This window comes from Crinia signifera, chromosome 8 (assembly GCF_055691185.1).
Source record: "Crinia signifera chromosome 8, ASM5569118v1, whole genome shotgun sequence".
NCBI classification, from domain to species: Eukaryota; Metazoa; Chordata; class Amphibia; order Anura; family Myobatrachidae; genus Crinia; species Crinia signifera.
This window is the reverse complement of record NC_139224.1, coordinates 120,781,973-120,797,787: the sequence shown is the minus strand read 5'-3', so window position 1 is coordinate 120,797,787 and position 15,815 is coordinate 120,781,973. Positions and strand designations below refer to the sequence as shown.

The following is a 15,815-nucleotide window of genomic DNA, read 5'->3' as shown; positions in this document are numbered from 1 at the left end:
ACTTAACTGCATACCCACTTATATATAAAATTACACTTATGGTTTGCATATGTTAATGAATTACAACTTTTAGTTAACAAGGCACACTGCAAATTGTAGCGGGGTACACACTACACCAGGGGTAGAAAACTCCAGTCCTCGAGAGCTACCAACAGTTCACATTTTCCAGGTCTCCTCACAGAATCCCAGGTGAAGAAATTAGCTCCACATGTGGATCTTTTAAAATATGTTAGTCAGTAATGTGTGCACCTGTGAGGTGACCTGGAAAATGTGAATTGTTGGTAGCTCTCGAGGACTGAAGTTGGCTACCACTGCACTAGACACTAGACAACATTTTAAACAAATTTGCCAATAACAACCAGTTGTTACCACAAATTCTTGGGTACTGCTTTCCTAGCACGGCGCCCACGATCTAGATTGTATGTGTGGGGCTGATATCTCAAGCATATCATGCATCTTATGTGTTTGTGCGGCATAAGATGCATGAGATGATGCAATCGACGAGATTTTTACATTGGAATCAATGTAAAAAGCCCCCAAAACCCCAATTTTAATTGCTAACCCCCCCTCATGGGTGAAATGCCCCATTGTTAACACCACCCCACTATTGGCGCCAACCCGAAGCGTGGCGAGGGCAGCGAGCCCGCAAGGGGCGGCGGTACGCGAGGGGCGGCGGTACGCGTCCACCGACCTTTTCATACCCCCACTATCCACGTCGGCGTGGAGTTGATTTTATATAGTGTGGCGAGCGCAGCGAGCCACCGAGCCCGAAGCGTGGCGAGCGTAGTGCGCCCCGCGAGGGGACGCGGAATACATGTAAAGTAGTCCGCGTCCACTCGCCACGCTTCGGGCTCGGTGGCTCGCTGCGCTCGCCACACTATATAAAATCAACATGGATAGTGGGGGTATGAAAAGGTCGGACGACGCGTACTGCCGCCCCTCGCGTACTACCGCCCCACGCGGGCTCGCTGCGTTTGCCACGCTTCGGGTTGATAGTGCTGGTGGCGTTAACAATGGTTATTGGGGGCTCACAATTTTTTTATCTCATGCAACTCATGGATCTCATGCATCTTATGCATTTTATGGATGCATAAGATCCATGAGATAAAAAAATCGGGTCCATCGCGTTGATTGTATGCCTTAAGTACCTTAAACTTAAGGCATACAATCAATGAGACGGGTGCCATGCTAGGAAAGCAGTACCAATTCTTGCTAGTTCATCCTCTGTACATGCAACTCAACCTGAGGATATCATCAACTACAGCGTTCTCCGGGATGTTGCAACTGATCCTGGAGTTCAATGGAAATCGGTGACCTCATTGCACCATTTGTGAGCCTTCTAGTGTGTACCCAACTTAAGCTTCTACAGTATCTTACACCTCACACAAAGAACTCACCATTGCACACTATTCAGTTTATGATTATTGAAATCCCAGTAAAGATAGCAGGCCAGATGTACAGTAGGAGCAAGTTTCATCTTTGCTCCTTTGGTCATGGCTAGCCATGGCTAGCCATGGCTATTCTATTGTTCTCAGCTGCAATACAATACGTATTGCAGCTGAGAACAATAGAATAGCCATGGCCAAAGGAGCAAAGATGAAACTTGCTCCTACTGTACTAAGCTTCAAAAGTGATAATATGGAGAGTGATAAACAGCCAGCCAATCAGCTCCTGTCTGACATTTTTCAAACACAGTCTGTGACATGGCAGGTAGGAGCTGATTGGCTGGCTGTTTATCACTCTCCATTTTATCTCTTTTGAAGCTTAGTGCATCTGGCCCCCCATCAGTAAAACTAGGGGGGGGGGGAATCAATTTCCCCTTCCCCCATACATTTGCCGCATGTATTGTTTTTTGTTTTTCAGAATTTATCATCGCTTCTAACATACCCAAAGAATGCAGTAGAATGCTTAACCTGTGACTGAACTTTTTCCTTGACGTGAAAACATATAGAGGAATATGAAGAATCTTCAACAAATGCAATCCCTCAAGGAGATATCGCTAGAATGTAAATATATGGCAATCCAAGCTAATCATTTCATATAGGCTTGACTGCTTACATGGAATTGTTGTAGTTTGAAACCACGCCAGGGGACTCTCCACGTGTAGGGCTCCTAAAACAAGGGTTATTGGTATTGCAGAAAATTCCTTGTAACCATGGTAACATCCCTGCTGAGGGCATCGCCTTGTTTGGAAAATGGCCTGTGTAAATGGGTAAACAGAGGGGGGAAATAATCAAAATTTAGCCTGTGTTTAAAACAACACTTGTCATAACATCAGAAGTCTATGTGCTACATTCCTTTTAGGTTACTTGAAGATGTTTTTCTTTTTAACTTGCGTCTGGATTTTATCTGTTGGAAGGCATGCATATCTTAAGCCCATGCAGCTGAGGGGCAGAGCTTGACGTCCTATACACCACAATGACCAGTGGAAACTTTCCAACACCTCATACGGTAATACATTGTCCAAACAAATCTAAATAACTGTCCTCTTAACTCCAATATATAGATATGTGTATGTGTATGCATACACATACCTATATACTAATAAGCCTGCTCGAAGCAAAAGCTCTGAAAGCTAGACTGCTACCTTCTGTGTTTGTACATGTGTGAGAAAGAAATGTAGTTTCACTCTTTGCCAGCAGATGGCAGTGTTTCAGAGACTTACGGACACTAGGCATATATATAGATGATACCAATACAGATGTGTCCACATATCCCCCACATTTGGTGGTTTGATAGCAATCAGCATCTTTACATGCTGCAACATTTTCCAATAAAATGTGTGAATAGGATGCATAGGATGCACAAGCAGCTTGTGCTGATTAAAATGATAAAATGCGGTATGCCTGTATTCTGTATCTGCATATGAAATGCAATGCTACACTGCTACTTTCTAGGTAAACACTGTAGCATAACAAAGAAACATACAATTTCACATGGAAAGATGTCGGCACTACCGAGTCTAATGCGCAAAGAGGCTAGATGTACAGTATGTGGACACACACCCTATATACAATATACATTATATATATATATATATATATATATATTTACTATCGATTGTGTGCTTGTGAGCAGGGCCCTCCTACCACTATGTTGGTTTGTTACTACCCAGTTTGTTTTATTACTGTTTCAGATTGTAAAGCGCTATATAGAAACTGGAAAAAATAAACATATAGAATATATTAAGAGAATAAACATCGTTATCATAAACACGTTTTTTTTTTTAGAGGTACTGTATTCAATAACATAAATTATTCTATACATTCATATACCATTGAGCTGACATAACATTTTTTGTCGAGCAAATCATCTGTGTTAGACTCCTCATTTTACGTTGTTTTTATTTTTTAAAAACTCCTTACATTCATGTTGGTTGTATAATGGATTTGCATTTCGTAGCCACACCAGAACAAGGATCAATGACAAGGGCCAGAAAATTTCCACAAAAACCCGAAGCTGACCAGGGAAATAAAGAGAAGAAAAATTGACATCACATTTGATGAAAAATAAAAACAAATACTGTACATTACATTTCAAACAAACCAATATCCCATAAGAAAGAACATTTGTTTCTTTTTCTTTGAACCCATTAAGACACTGGACCATGTATTGTGCATCTTAAGGTGACCATACACTGCTGCGATTTTGGGTGAAATCAGGCAAATCGCACGTGTTTTGGATACGCTACGATCGTGTAGGAAGAGTTGTGGGCTATTTCGAGGTGTACATATGCAGATATCTGGATAGTTTCAGCCAGTACTCTGCACCAAGAACGGATCTGGTGCAAATGCAGTAGATCTTACAGCTGCTGTTACAAGGGGCAGATCTACACATATAACTGCTGATTGCTGGGAGAGGATGGAATTACAACTGCATTACGTACGAATCAGAATCAAGTCCGCTAGATTAATTTCAATATCGTATGTTGGTTTTAGGTATGCAGAATTATTCAGGGCCAGCTCTACCATTAGGCAGCTGCCTGGCCCGCTGGGATCTGGGTGGCGCCACCAAGTCTGCCTATCAAAAAATCAATGATACCTATGAGGATTTTTGTTGTACTTTATGCAGGTGGCTGCTGTTGAACTTCTAAGACCTTACCTCCATTCTTTCCCTTGAGGCAAACTTCCCTACTTTGCTGCACTCTCCTCCACTCTGTTTTGGATTGCAGTGGGAGGCCTCCAGGGGGTTGGGAGGACCACCCGCTTTTTTGGAGCCTCCCTGCCATCCCTGCCTCCCTGCCATTCCAGAATGTTAGGCAAGTATGCATTATGAGATTGGAAAGTGGTATTAGTGGCAGTGCGGGGGGGGGGGGGGGGTATGTTAAAGTTTTACCTAGGGTGCTGAGAAGCCTTACATCGGAGCTGAGAATATTATTTACTGCTCTCGTGTTTTTTTACAAACACAAATACTGTACATATGATACTGTATACCGTGTTTCAGATCCCGGTAATACCTTTTGTCTTTTCCTGAGAGTCCAGTTCTTCCACAGCAATAGTTTGACCTTGGCATTGAACTTCATTCTTCTGGACCTAGATTTGCAGTAATCTACAACACACAACGAGATACAATTATAGTCTAAGAATAATCGGTACTTGTTTCCTAGCACGGCGCCCACGATTTCAATGTTAAATGCACCCCCATTGGCAATGCCACCCCCAATATCAATGCCAACCTGAAGCGTGGCGAGTGCAGCGAGCCCGCGAGGGGCGGCGGTACGCGTCCTCCGACCTTTTCATACCCCCACTATCCACGTCGGCCTGGAGTTGATTTTAGAGCGCAGCTCTAAAGTGTGGCGAGCGCAGCGAGCCACCGAGCCGGAAGCGTGGTGAGCATAGCGAGCCCCGCGAGGGGACACGGATTACTTTACATGTGTTACGCGTGCGCTCGCCACGCTTCGGGCTCGTATTCCGCGTCCGCTCACCACGCTTTGGGCTCGGTGGCTCGCTACGCTCGCCACACTATCTAAAATGAACTCCACGCCGACGTGGATAGTGGGGGTATGAAAAGGTCGGAGGACGCGTACCGCCGCCGCTCGCCACGCTTCGGGTTGACGTTGATAGTGGGGGTGGCATTGACAATGGGGGTGCATTTAACATTGTAAGCACCCATCAGGGTGCTTGTACAATTAAAAATCGCATCACATTGCATGCCATTTACTGGCATGCAATGCTATGCGATATTTCATTGTACAGGCACTCCAGTTAATTTAACATGAATATCGCATCGCACACCACTAAGTATGGTATGCGATGGGCGCCGTGCTAGGAAACAAGTACCGAATAATCTTCTACTGTAGTGACTATGGGTGAGGACTTTATAGGGCGAGGGGCTTTGTGCGGCAAAGATGGTTTGTTTTCATCAAGGATTGCCAAAAGCAAACCACCCTCGCTGTCAACGCTGTATTCAATGTTCCAGGCAAATTCTCACCATCAGAGGACGGTGAGAATTCCCTTAAATGGTGAGGTTCGCCACAAATGCAGCAAGCCCGCCATTTTAATGGGCACACTCGCCATTTCCACCTCACTGAAAAGAACCAACGAGGTGGAAACGTCGAGTGAAGGGAGGTGAGTTGAATACTGACGGCCAGCTCACCATCAGGGCATTGAATACACCTCATAGTCTCCTAGTCTAAATTCTGCATATGCCAAATATTTGTATAAAAATATAAACAAACACTGATAACACTGTTTCCAATATACAGGGTATAAGTGACATAGGGGTAAATGTATGAAGCTTGGAGAAGTTTCTATCCCCATAAAGAACGTTATGTGCAAGGTGATAATGCTGCAGCCAATCAGCTCCTAACTGTGAATTGACATATTGGAGCTGATTGGCTGATGCATTATCACATTGCACATAACGTTCTTTATGGGATATAGATGCCACTTCTCCAAGCTTCATACATTTACCCCAGGTTTATTATGGGAACAGGTGCCACTATTTGGGGCTAAACTTTAAAAATAATTGTAGTTATACAATGTCAAACAGAATCAATATACAGAGATAACTATCTATGATGAAGCAATATAAACTCCTTTATCAGGGGCCACTACCAGAACATGGCCTTATCTTCCGAGGCAGCTGGTAAGTGGGTTAGTGACAATTCAAAAATGCCTATTTCTGTCTGCCGCTTAATGAGAGTAATAATAAACAAGCTTTCTGTGTGGCAGACTCTGGGCCAGATGTATCAAGCTTCAAAAAGTGGAGAGTGATAAACAACCAGCCAATCAGCTCCTACCTGTCATTTTTCAAACCCAGCCTGTAACATGGCAGGAAGGAGCTCATTGGCTGGCTGTTTATCACTCTCCATTTCTCACATTTCTATATGCTGCAGTTACTGGTGGGGCAACCTTGAAAAAGCTGAACACTCAGCGAAATGCGTTGGTGGGTCATTGCACTCCCTCCCCCCCCCCCCTTCCCCCGGCACACTTTTAAGGACAACACGATCCTCCACTCTCCATTGGCGACCTTCCGAAAAATGTATTCAATTCATCTGGCAAGTTGTCATCATCCGAGAAAAAGAATCCCCTTTTGGATACCACGAACTGGGAAAGCTCCACAAGGTTCTTGACCATCCTCCAGCGGTTACATCATACATCCATCTACAAACCCCGCAAAAATAGTGAGGACCACGGACCCAAGCCCGGAAGTGGTGAGATCCAATTCACTCATTTCTCATAAACTCTGACATTGCCAATTGCCCCAATTGTTTTGTTCCAAGGAGGACTGTCCCAACAAACACGCCAGCCATAAGGGAGAGTACATTGTAATTCAATTTTAAGTATTTTTTATTGTGTAAAATGTGTGTAATTATTTACTTTTATTATTAAAAAACATGAAAATACAGGCAATCCCATATGTTTAATTATACTTAGGCCCTTATTCTAAATCGGACGGTACGGCCCGCGTGCGGCCGTACCGCCGATGTTTTTGTTCTGCACATGCGCAGAGGTCATTCTGCGCATGTGCAGCCCCCTTCGCCGCAGACGGATTTCGTCCGCCGCAAAGGGGGCGTATAGGGGCGTGAGGGGCTTCAGCCCCTCATTACCCTATGTGTACGCCCCGCGTTTCATGGGCGTTCCCATGCAAACGCGGGGCGTGTGCATGGTAATGAGGGCATGACGCCCTCATTACCATGACATGGGGGCGGAAAGCTGACGTCGCCGGATGTCAGCTTTCAGCCCCCTTTCAAGCTCCCACACGGACGATTGTCCGTGTGGTCTGAGCTTGCGGGAGCTGCCGCGGCGTGCGGGCCTGCCTTCGATGGTCGTCGACCATCGAAGGCAGGGGGCAGCTCCCACCATGGTGGAGGCGTAGCCTCCACCATTTTTGTGCGGATCGCCAGCCGTCCGTGTACGGACGGCCGTGGCGATCCGTCGGGTGGGCGGCCCTTGGTTTGTGCGGTCGGAGCCCCGTGTGCGGCTCTGACCGCACCAACCAGAATAAGGGCCTTAGTGCTGCCACTCTTTCTTGTTGCTGTGTATTCCAATCCAGTGGTTCACTATTAACCACTAACTCACAGCCGCTTTCTCTTATATTAATTAAAAAACACCTCACATCAGCGCCCGGTTAATTTACTGGTTTTGGTAAATACCCCCTTTTTTACTGGTGGGGCAACACTCTTCTGATTTGGGCTGTCTTTATAGGTAATGTCGACAACCTTCAGTGCCCATGCAATAGAAATCTGCAGAGTAAGCCCTTCAGTGATATCCACCTAGAACTGTTGATTTATTGACCCACTGCACAGGCGCCTCCTGGGGAAGCAAACTTCCCACAGTATGAGTTTTACCTACAGATAGCAATATTCTCATTAAGGGGGGGGCGGGGGGCTTTCCGATTACCCGCAATCGCTATTATCCTATTACTTAGAGCAATGGGATTTTTGTTATTTGTTGTTCTTTCTGTCTTTATTCACCCCATTAGTAGGGGAATAGACAGGGCTGTCTGTTCATATGGGCTTAATGGGCACTTGCCCAGGGGCCCAAGGTATATAAGGGCCCTCTGCTGATAACTGAGGATCCCCTTTTTCCAGGGATACCAGAATTTTGAAAATCGGCCCTGGGGAACTGGAGATATCCAACTTCAAAGCAGCAGTCCACATCCGACCTGTTAATTGCAATTCCCAGTCATATTTCTCAGGTTCTCTATAACTTACAGTTTTTCTGACGACACGAGCGGCTTGCATACCTCCCAACTGTCACGATTCCGTCGGGACAGTCCCGATTTTCGGGTCCTGTCCCGACGTCCCACCCGCGGCAGGCATTGTCCCGCTGCGGGGGGTGGCAGTTGGGAGACCCCCCAATCTAGTAGAATAGACGCTGTGCGCATGCGCACAGCGTCTATTCTCGTATGAAAATGAGGTCGCGGCTAATTAGCATAAGCCGCGCCCTCATTTGCATACGCACCGCCCCCTTTTCGGACGCTCTGTCCCTATTTCATCCGGACACAAGTTGGGAGGTATGGGCTTGTCTCTATCATGCCCAGAACCAGAGATATCAGCCTTCCAGCAGCCGGTCCCTGCTCCAGCTCCAAACGTCTGGTGTACAGTTTTATATTTTTGTCAATGGATTGCTCTGGCTCCTGATCTCTGATCCCCAAGTCCCCAGCACCTCCTGAAAGTTGGGACTCTAGGTTTTTATACTATTGAAGGCTAAGAAATCTATTTCCAGATAATGGCGATATCTGCAGTCAAACAAGCTGCCCTTCCACCGGAAAATGACAAATATTAAGCCCGCTCCATTATCCAACCCTCCCCTGGGTATAAAACACCCCTACCTCCCTGGATGTCATTTACAAGGGACCCTTCATTCAGTTCAGTGTCCCCTTCCACACGTTAGTGTTCTCCCTCCCACCACCTGTGCAGTAAAGGAGTAATTAGCAGAAGTTACTGCTCCAGGTCCTACATGTTGAGTGGAAGATAGAGCACCCCTGCCACCCCGTGGGACATCAAAGCTGCTGCCCTCCCCTAGGAGGGGAGAATGGGTAAGGGCCCCAGTGCATTGCTTTGCCCAGAGGCCCACACTGCTGTTAAGACGGCCCTGGGAATAGACTAGGTATTCCTGGGCAGTGTGTAGGTAGTGGTTTGAAGGCAGTGCAAAAACCCCACCACGTGGGCATGTAATGGGAGTGTCACTGCAAGCGGTCTGTGTGCTTAAATGCATAGCGGATTCACAGAGGCAATGTGGTGGCACAGGGCAGTGTGTGACAGACTGCCCCCTCGGGACTAGGTATGCCAAAGGCTGGTGCAATTATCAGTGGTGAAAACAATAATTCACTGATGGTCGACTGTCTATAAGCACCTGCAGTGGTACTGTGTACAGGGGCTCAGAAGATCAGTGCTTGCATTCTCCAGCGCACACTGCTGCACAAGGGGAAGGCTGAAACTTGCATATTATCCCACCCGCTAACCCGGCAAAGGACATTAGTGCACGCACAGCAGCGTCCACCTCTGAATCAGGCTCTCAGCCTTAATAACTGTTTTCTATGTGCTGCAAACAAGTACAGTATTTCTGAGCTGAGTTAGGATAACCGAGTGCTTCTAGCTAATATGGGTTCCCTGGGTTGACAATGTCTAGTTCGAAAGTCACTAGGTCGACCACTAATGGCCGAAAGTGACTAGGTCGGCACCTAAGAATGGTCGACATACCCTAAGTCGACATTGACAGAAGGTGAACACAAGCTTAAGGTCGACATGGACATAGTCGACATGAATAAGGTCGACCATCTATACCCTTGATGGCTAACCTTGACACACCAGATGTTTTTAAACTACACATCCCAGCATGCTCTGCTTCAGTTTTGCTATTTTGGCCATGCTAAATCTGATGCAGAGCATGCTGGGATGTGTAGTTCAACAACAGCTGGAGTGTCAAGGTTAGCCATCAAGGATCTATACTGTAAGGCCTGGTACACACCAGAAAGATCCTGATTGTTAGTAGATCGTTAGCAGATTGTGTGATGGTCGCACGATCTGTTGGGGCACACGATCTGCTAACAACCTGCTAACGATCTGCATCCAATCTGATCCCAATCCGATCTGAGTCTGTATCCAGTTGAATGGATCTCTTACAGATCCTACCTGCAGCAGGTAGGATCTGTAAAACGATCAAACGACAGCGGGGACGCGCATCGGATTGGAATCGGATCGGAATTGGATCTAAACATGCAAAAACATGCCCAATCTACATACAATCTGCATCCAATCGGTCGGAATTGGATCCAGATTGATGGAATTGAGCCCTAATCGTTCTGGTGTGTACCCCCCCTAACCCTCCAAGATGTGGTTCTAGGATAATACAGAGTCCAGACCTTCACCTGACCATACTTTCTGAAAGTTCCCCATTAATAGTTGTATCCACTTTCCCCCTGAGCAATATAGCTGGCTTGGCAACACACACCAGCCTCCCCAGACATATACTTATACAGTGTTACTATATGCAATCTTTATCTCAGAAATGAGAAGTGGTTTGGAAATAGTTGGGGAGGGTGGTTGTTTACATTGAGCAGTATGTTTTAGTCAGCAAAGATATGCTGCCTACCTTGGGCTTTTCTGATAGTTTTCGTGAAGAAACACTTGCAAAATTTCGGAGGAGTCGGCTGCAGAGAATGCTAAGATTGCAAATAGTTTTGAATTAAACCAATAAGCCATGCCAAAAGCTCCTTATTACATCCAAGAATGTGCACAGACATCCAGCAGGCATACGGGGTGATGCGGTTTTGCTGCACACTGAGATTTTCAGAGTCAACAACAAGAGGATAGATAGCAGAAAGAGTGGAAAGGAATAAGATACACAGGACATGATCCAGGAACAGGCTTATTCACTATGGTCATTTCTTACTCTAGTACTAACGATTTCAGGAATCGTATGCACTTTCCAACAAGAGCAATTGTTCCCAGCACATGATGAAAGGTATATGGTGACACGGATTCGGTATGGAATCCCGGCAGTCGGAATCTCTGCGGTCAAAATCCCGACGCCGGAATCCCGACCGCTGAAATCCCGACAAGAAGGGGGGACGTGGATCGCCCCCCCCTTGCGAGCTCACTGCGCTCGCCGTGCAGCGGGCACGGTGCCTCGCTACACTCGGTACGCTAATTTATTCTCCCTCTATGGGTGTCATGGACACCCAAGGAGGGAGAAAGTTTGGGATTTTGGCAGTCGGGATTCTGGCGTCGGGAAATTGACCGCATCCCACAATATATAGAGGAGGTCATTCTGGTTGATACTCATCGTTGCGGATTCGCAACAGTGATGTACTGCGCATGCGCATATTGGCTTATACGCATGTGCAGACCATTTGTGTGAATGGTCACGGAGCAGTGTGAGTGGGGAGCATGGGTTGACGGACATGGGCCACACACATGGGAATGCCCAGCACCTTATTGATTGTCCACCCTCTTCCCATACCAGGGCGCCACAAATCCGAGTCAGATTTGCGAGCGCTGTAGACATTATTCAATGGTCGATTGATGTTTATGCAAAACATCTATTCACATGCGTGCAGGCAAAATTTGCATGCGCATAGCGGGCGGGCGTTCCTGCAGGCATTTAGTTACTTTCTTAGCTTTGCGAGTCAACCAGAATGACCTCCAGAGGCTGATGCATGTTTGTGGAGCATTTGTTGCATGTTATTAAGCTATACATAGTTATATTCCTTAGTCATCGGCGGGTTAGACCCGGGTCAGTGGCGGTGTAAATGGATCACGCCGTGTCCCTTTACATGGGACTTCTACCCAGGTTCTGACCTGGGTAGAATACAGCTAGGACCTGGGTAGAGGGCGGTGTAAACGGGTACGCCAGGTCTTCCGACCTGGCTCCCATTTATATGAATGGGGGATGTCCAACCTGCAGACCGCAGCGTCCACATGTTGGACAAGGGGGTACACACAGCCTCCACTGATATCTGCATATAACAACGGTGGCAGCGGAGGAGGTGAATGGATGCCTGTGTGCGGCATCCATTCACCTCACGGACAACGGCTGGGGGGGTGCACGGGTGCTGGGGGTAGCCCAGCAGCTTACCTTGGTGATAATTGGTCCCAGCGGGGGTGATCATTGGTCCCAGCGGGGATGACCACGGTCCCGGTGCTTGGAGATGATGTCATCTACACTACGGGTAGGCACCGCAGCGTGAATGGGGTAAATCCCGGATCCGACCCGGCTTGGATCCTTGTTCCAAATGCTGGGTCAGATCCAGATTTTTGGTGTAAAAGGGGTATAACTCTAGAACTGAGTGCACCACCAGAATTTGCGGGGCCCAGGACTGACAGTGTAGACATGGCCCCCCTAATAAAATAAAAGGGTGGGTGGAGTTGAAAATACTTTGGATGGAGGCACGGGTGGGGATAGGTGAGGCATTAAGATCCAATTTCTTTTTTAAAAAGGGGGTGGAGGGCAGGGAGCGCTGGACAGGTCCTTAATTGGGATGCACAGGGCAGGGGAGGCTTGCCCTGGGGTGGAAAGGACTGTAAAGGCAAGACATGGGGGGCACAGGACTGGAAAGGCTGGACTAGGGGTATCACAGGTCATGAAGCCTGCACTGTACTGAAATAATTACTTAACACGTTATATATGTTCACACACCTTGATAAAGGGGGTCGCTGTCCCGAAACGTTGGACACTGTGTATTTTATGCTTCAATAGATTTGCTGTACCAGACTCCTAGTGCCGCTTTATTTCACACCCGTATATATATATATATATATATATACATATAAAATACGGCATATATATACATATATATATATATATATATACATATAAAATACTATAATTCGTATTCTTATTGATGTGCTATCAATACGAATACGAATAGCCGTATTTTCGGGATAGTAAATGTCAAAAATAAGTGTATTTCTGGATACAAATACACCTATTTTTTTACAAATTTCCTTTAGTAAATTTCCCCCTATATGACAACAGCTTTGTCCGTTCTCTAGCGCTGCCCCAGACACACATTACCCTCCTACATTTAAGAACACATTGCATGCGGGCAGCTTCATCTGTGCTTCTGCACTGTCCCGGAAATACAGTTGCCCAGTCAGGAGAGCAGCAGCAGGAGATATGATGAAAAAGGGGAGCTCTCTCCTGTCTGCACAGGGCTTTCAGGCAGATAATTACAGAATGCAGTGCTGGCTGCTCTAGACAGAGGTATCCCGGCGCTGGCAGTACTGTACACGTGAGCCGCTGCTACACGGACAGAGGGCCTTATTCTGGTTCACTTGCAAAGACAAATTCTTTCTCAAATGAACAAAACCATGTGCACTGCAGGTGGTGCAGATGTAACTTGTGCAGAGAGAGAGTTACATTTGGGAACCACTGGCCTCCTCTAGCATCCTTAAAAACGGTATGCTATTAGGGGCAGCCATTTTGTGAGGGTCAGTTTTCATTAGCACTGCAGGAGGAGACAGAGCCAGGAGGAGATCTGCGGGTACCTGAATGCGGTGTTGTATCGGCGGCGGCGGCATACGGAGGGGTAAGGGGGGGGAGAGGGGGAGTTGTTTAACTTTAATTTGCCAATTTATTAGTTACGCCACTAATAACAGTGTAGCATTCATACATACTACTCTAAACCATACTTGCCTACTTTTGAAAACTAGTTTCAGGGAGATTATAGTTGGTAGTAGAATTTTGCACAGCACCCCATTGAGAGGGCATGTCATGCTCCACCCAAAGGGCGTGTCGAGTTCCTTATATGGAGAGATTGTGAAAAGAGATTGTGAGCGTGGCACCTAGAAGCCTGGGTGTGTATTGCTACTTCTGAGAGGAAGATCCAAATGTAGATGAGCCCCAAAGCAGTTAGTAAGAGCTACTATACTTGGTAAAGTGCTGGGAAATGGTACTGATGATTCAATGTAAATGTATCTATCTCTCATTCATTCCTTTTTTCCCATAAAATTTAACAGTGTAATGTCGGATAGGTGAAATGAGGGAGACTGTTAAGGTGCCCATACACGTGCCGATTCCGGCCAGGCGATGTGTGCTTTGAGATGCGCGCTCCAGTGGCATCTCATCGCACAGTACAAAAAGTATGTGCTGCACATACTTTTTGTACTTGCTTTTTATCGCATCGCATGCACAACGCATGCACAATGCATGTGATGTGATGCGATGCTATTTAAGCTCAAAACGCACAGCCGAATCGGCACGTGTATGGGCACCTTTAGACTAATGAGGGAGAGAGGGAGATTGCTGTTATTTCAGGGAGTCTCCTGCAGAATGCAGGAGGGTAGGCAACTATGCTCTAAATTTGTAGGTCACCAACTACAAAACAAGAGAAGTGAAGGCTCATTTCACAAATAATCTTCTTTATATGCTTTCTAGCATACTAACTAATGTTTAGGCAAGGTCTAACAAATAAGGGTATTATCAAACATAATCTCATGTAATGAGATTATATTTTGCAGGGCTGATGCACCTAGTCAGTGCGTTGACCTACTTCTATTTGTGCCAGTAATGTATTTCCATATATTTTGTAGTGGGTGTAAACAGGTGACTGATATCACTGGAGGGACCTGTTTTCCCAGTAACAGGAAACTGGCTGAAGGAAGCATCCTCTGCTTATATATCACCACACAGCTTCCAGTCTATACTGTATATAGTACAGCCTACAGGAGTTTCTTAATATCATATTGTCTCCACCCACTTATCCTGCTCCACCTATTAACTGAGCGATCTATATTTATTTTTATAATACCTTGGATTTGACAACCACTCCCACTTTTAAAATAGCCAAACCCAGTTTATTATCTGTAAGATTTGAATAAGAGGAAGAGGGTAAGGGTTAAGTTGTGGGAAAGGATGTAGGGTGGTTAAGTACCAACGAGGAGGGTTAGGGATAGGGCAGTATGGTAAATAAACTTACTCAGCCCATTCTAGGATTCTGTTTGGAAACTGCTGTTGTTCTTTTGACCGCTGGCATCCTGTCCACTAGGCACGCATACTAAACCTGGCCGCACTGTTGGCTATATCATAGTTTTGTCACAAAATGATGCCATTTTTTTTGTATTTAGGGAGTCACTGGGACTGACAGTGTAGGGGGTGTACTCACCCACATGGCTTGACGCCTACACAGTCCTGCACTTAGCCCCTCCCCTCCTCAGTATAGACCCTTGAACACATTCAGCACCAGACACCATATGCACCATGTAGCCCTTAATCTGGTCCTGTTTATAAACCTAGTTATGGCTGTAGCTAGAATATCACAGCTCCTCTACTATAGTTTATAGCTTGCAGAGACATATCACCTATAGCCATTGGAGTCAGCCATCTTGTTGGCTGGACTACTGAGAATGCAGACTATAAATGATCTATGAGCTAGTGACAGGTTTTAAGTAAAATGTGCTAAAGGTACTCAGTGGACAAGTCCCCCATATAAATTTCTTGGGTTGAAGTTATGTTCAGCCAATCAATTCACTAGGTACTAGTGATATCACTGAACCAATAGGCATGTAGAGTATTCATCAGCTAAGTATTGTTTCATGGTAAAAAATGTCCACCTCCTGCCATGAGCACTGATGAACACAGTCACATGCTGCCACTAATTAACACACAGCTGTACATTATTTATGATCATCTCTGTCTGTGATTTAATGGCAGCTCACAACTGGTGTAATTGGCACTGTCAGAGTATGGGCGGGATGTATTAAAATACATTGCCGCCCTTCGCCGCCCCCCCGCCGCGATGCTGCCGCATATGTACTAACATATGCGGCTGGCATCGCGGTGCGGTGACGGAGGCCCCCCGCGATACCTGTACACTGGTGTGCGGGGGGTCTCCGTCACCTCCCTGCCGCCACGCTCTCCCCTCAC

General features: G+C 46.3%; 1 protein-coding gene across 1 annotated transcript in view; it reads right to left on the bottom strand.

The window, feature by feature from the left end:
- ABCA4 (ATP binding cassette subfamily A member 4) overlaps positions 1 to 15,815 on the bottom strand; it is a 227,808-nt gene that overhangs the window by 205,552 nt on the left and 6,441 nt on the right. The window contains exons 2-4 of the mRNA XM_083157071.1: positions 4,457 to 4,548; positions 3,366 to 3,459; positions 2,059 to 2,200 (exon numbers count right to left, since the gene is read on the bottom strand). Coding sequence (XP_083013197.1) covers positions 2,059 to 2,200; positions 3,366 to 3,459; positions 4,457 to 4,522 — 302 coding nt within the window. The 5' untranslated portion in view covers positions 4,523 to 4,548. The remainder of the gene's footprint in view (positions 1 to 2,058; positions 2,201 to 3,365; positions 3,460 to 4,456; positions 4,549 to 15,815) is intronic.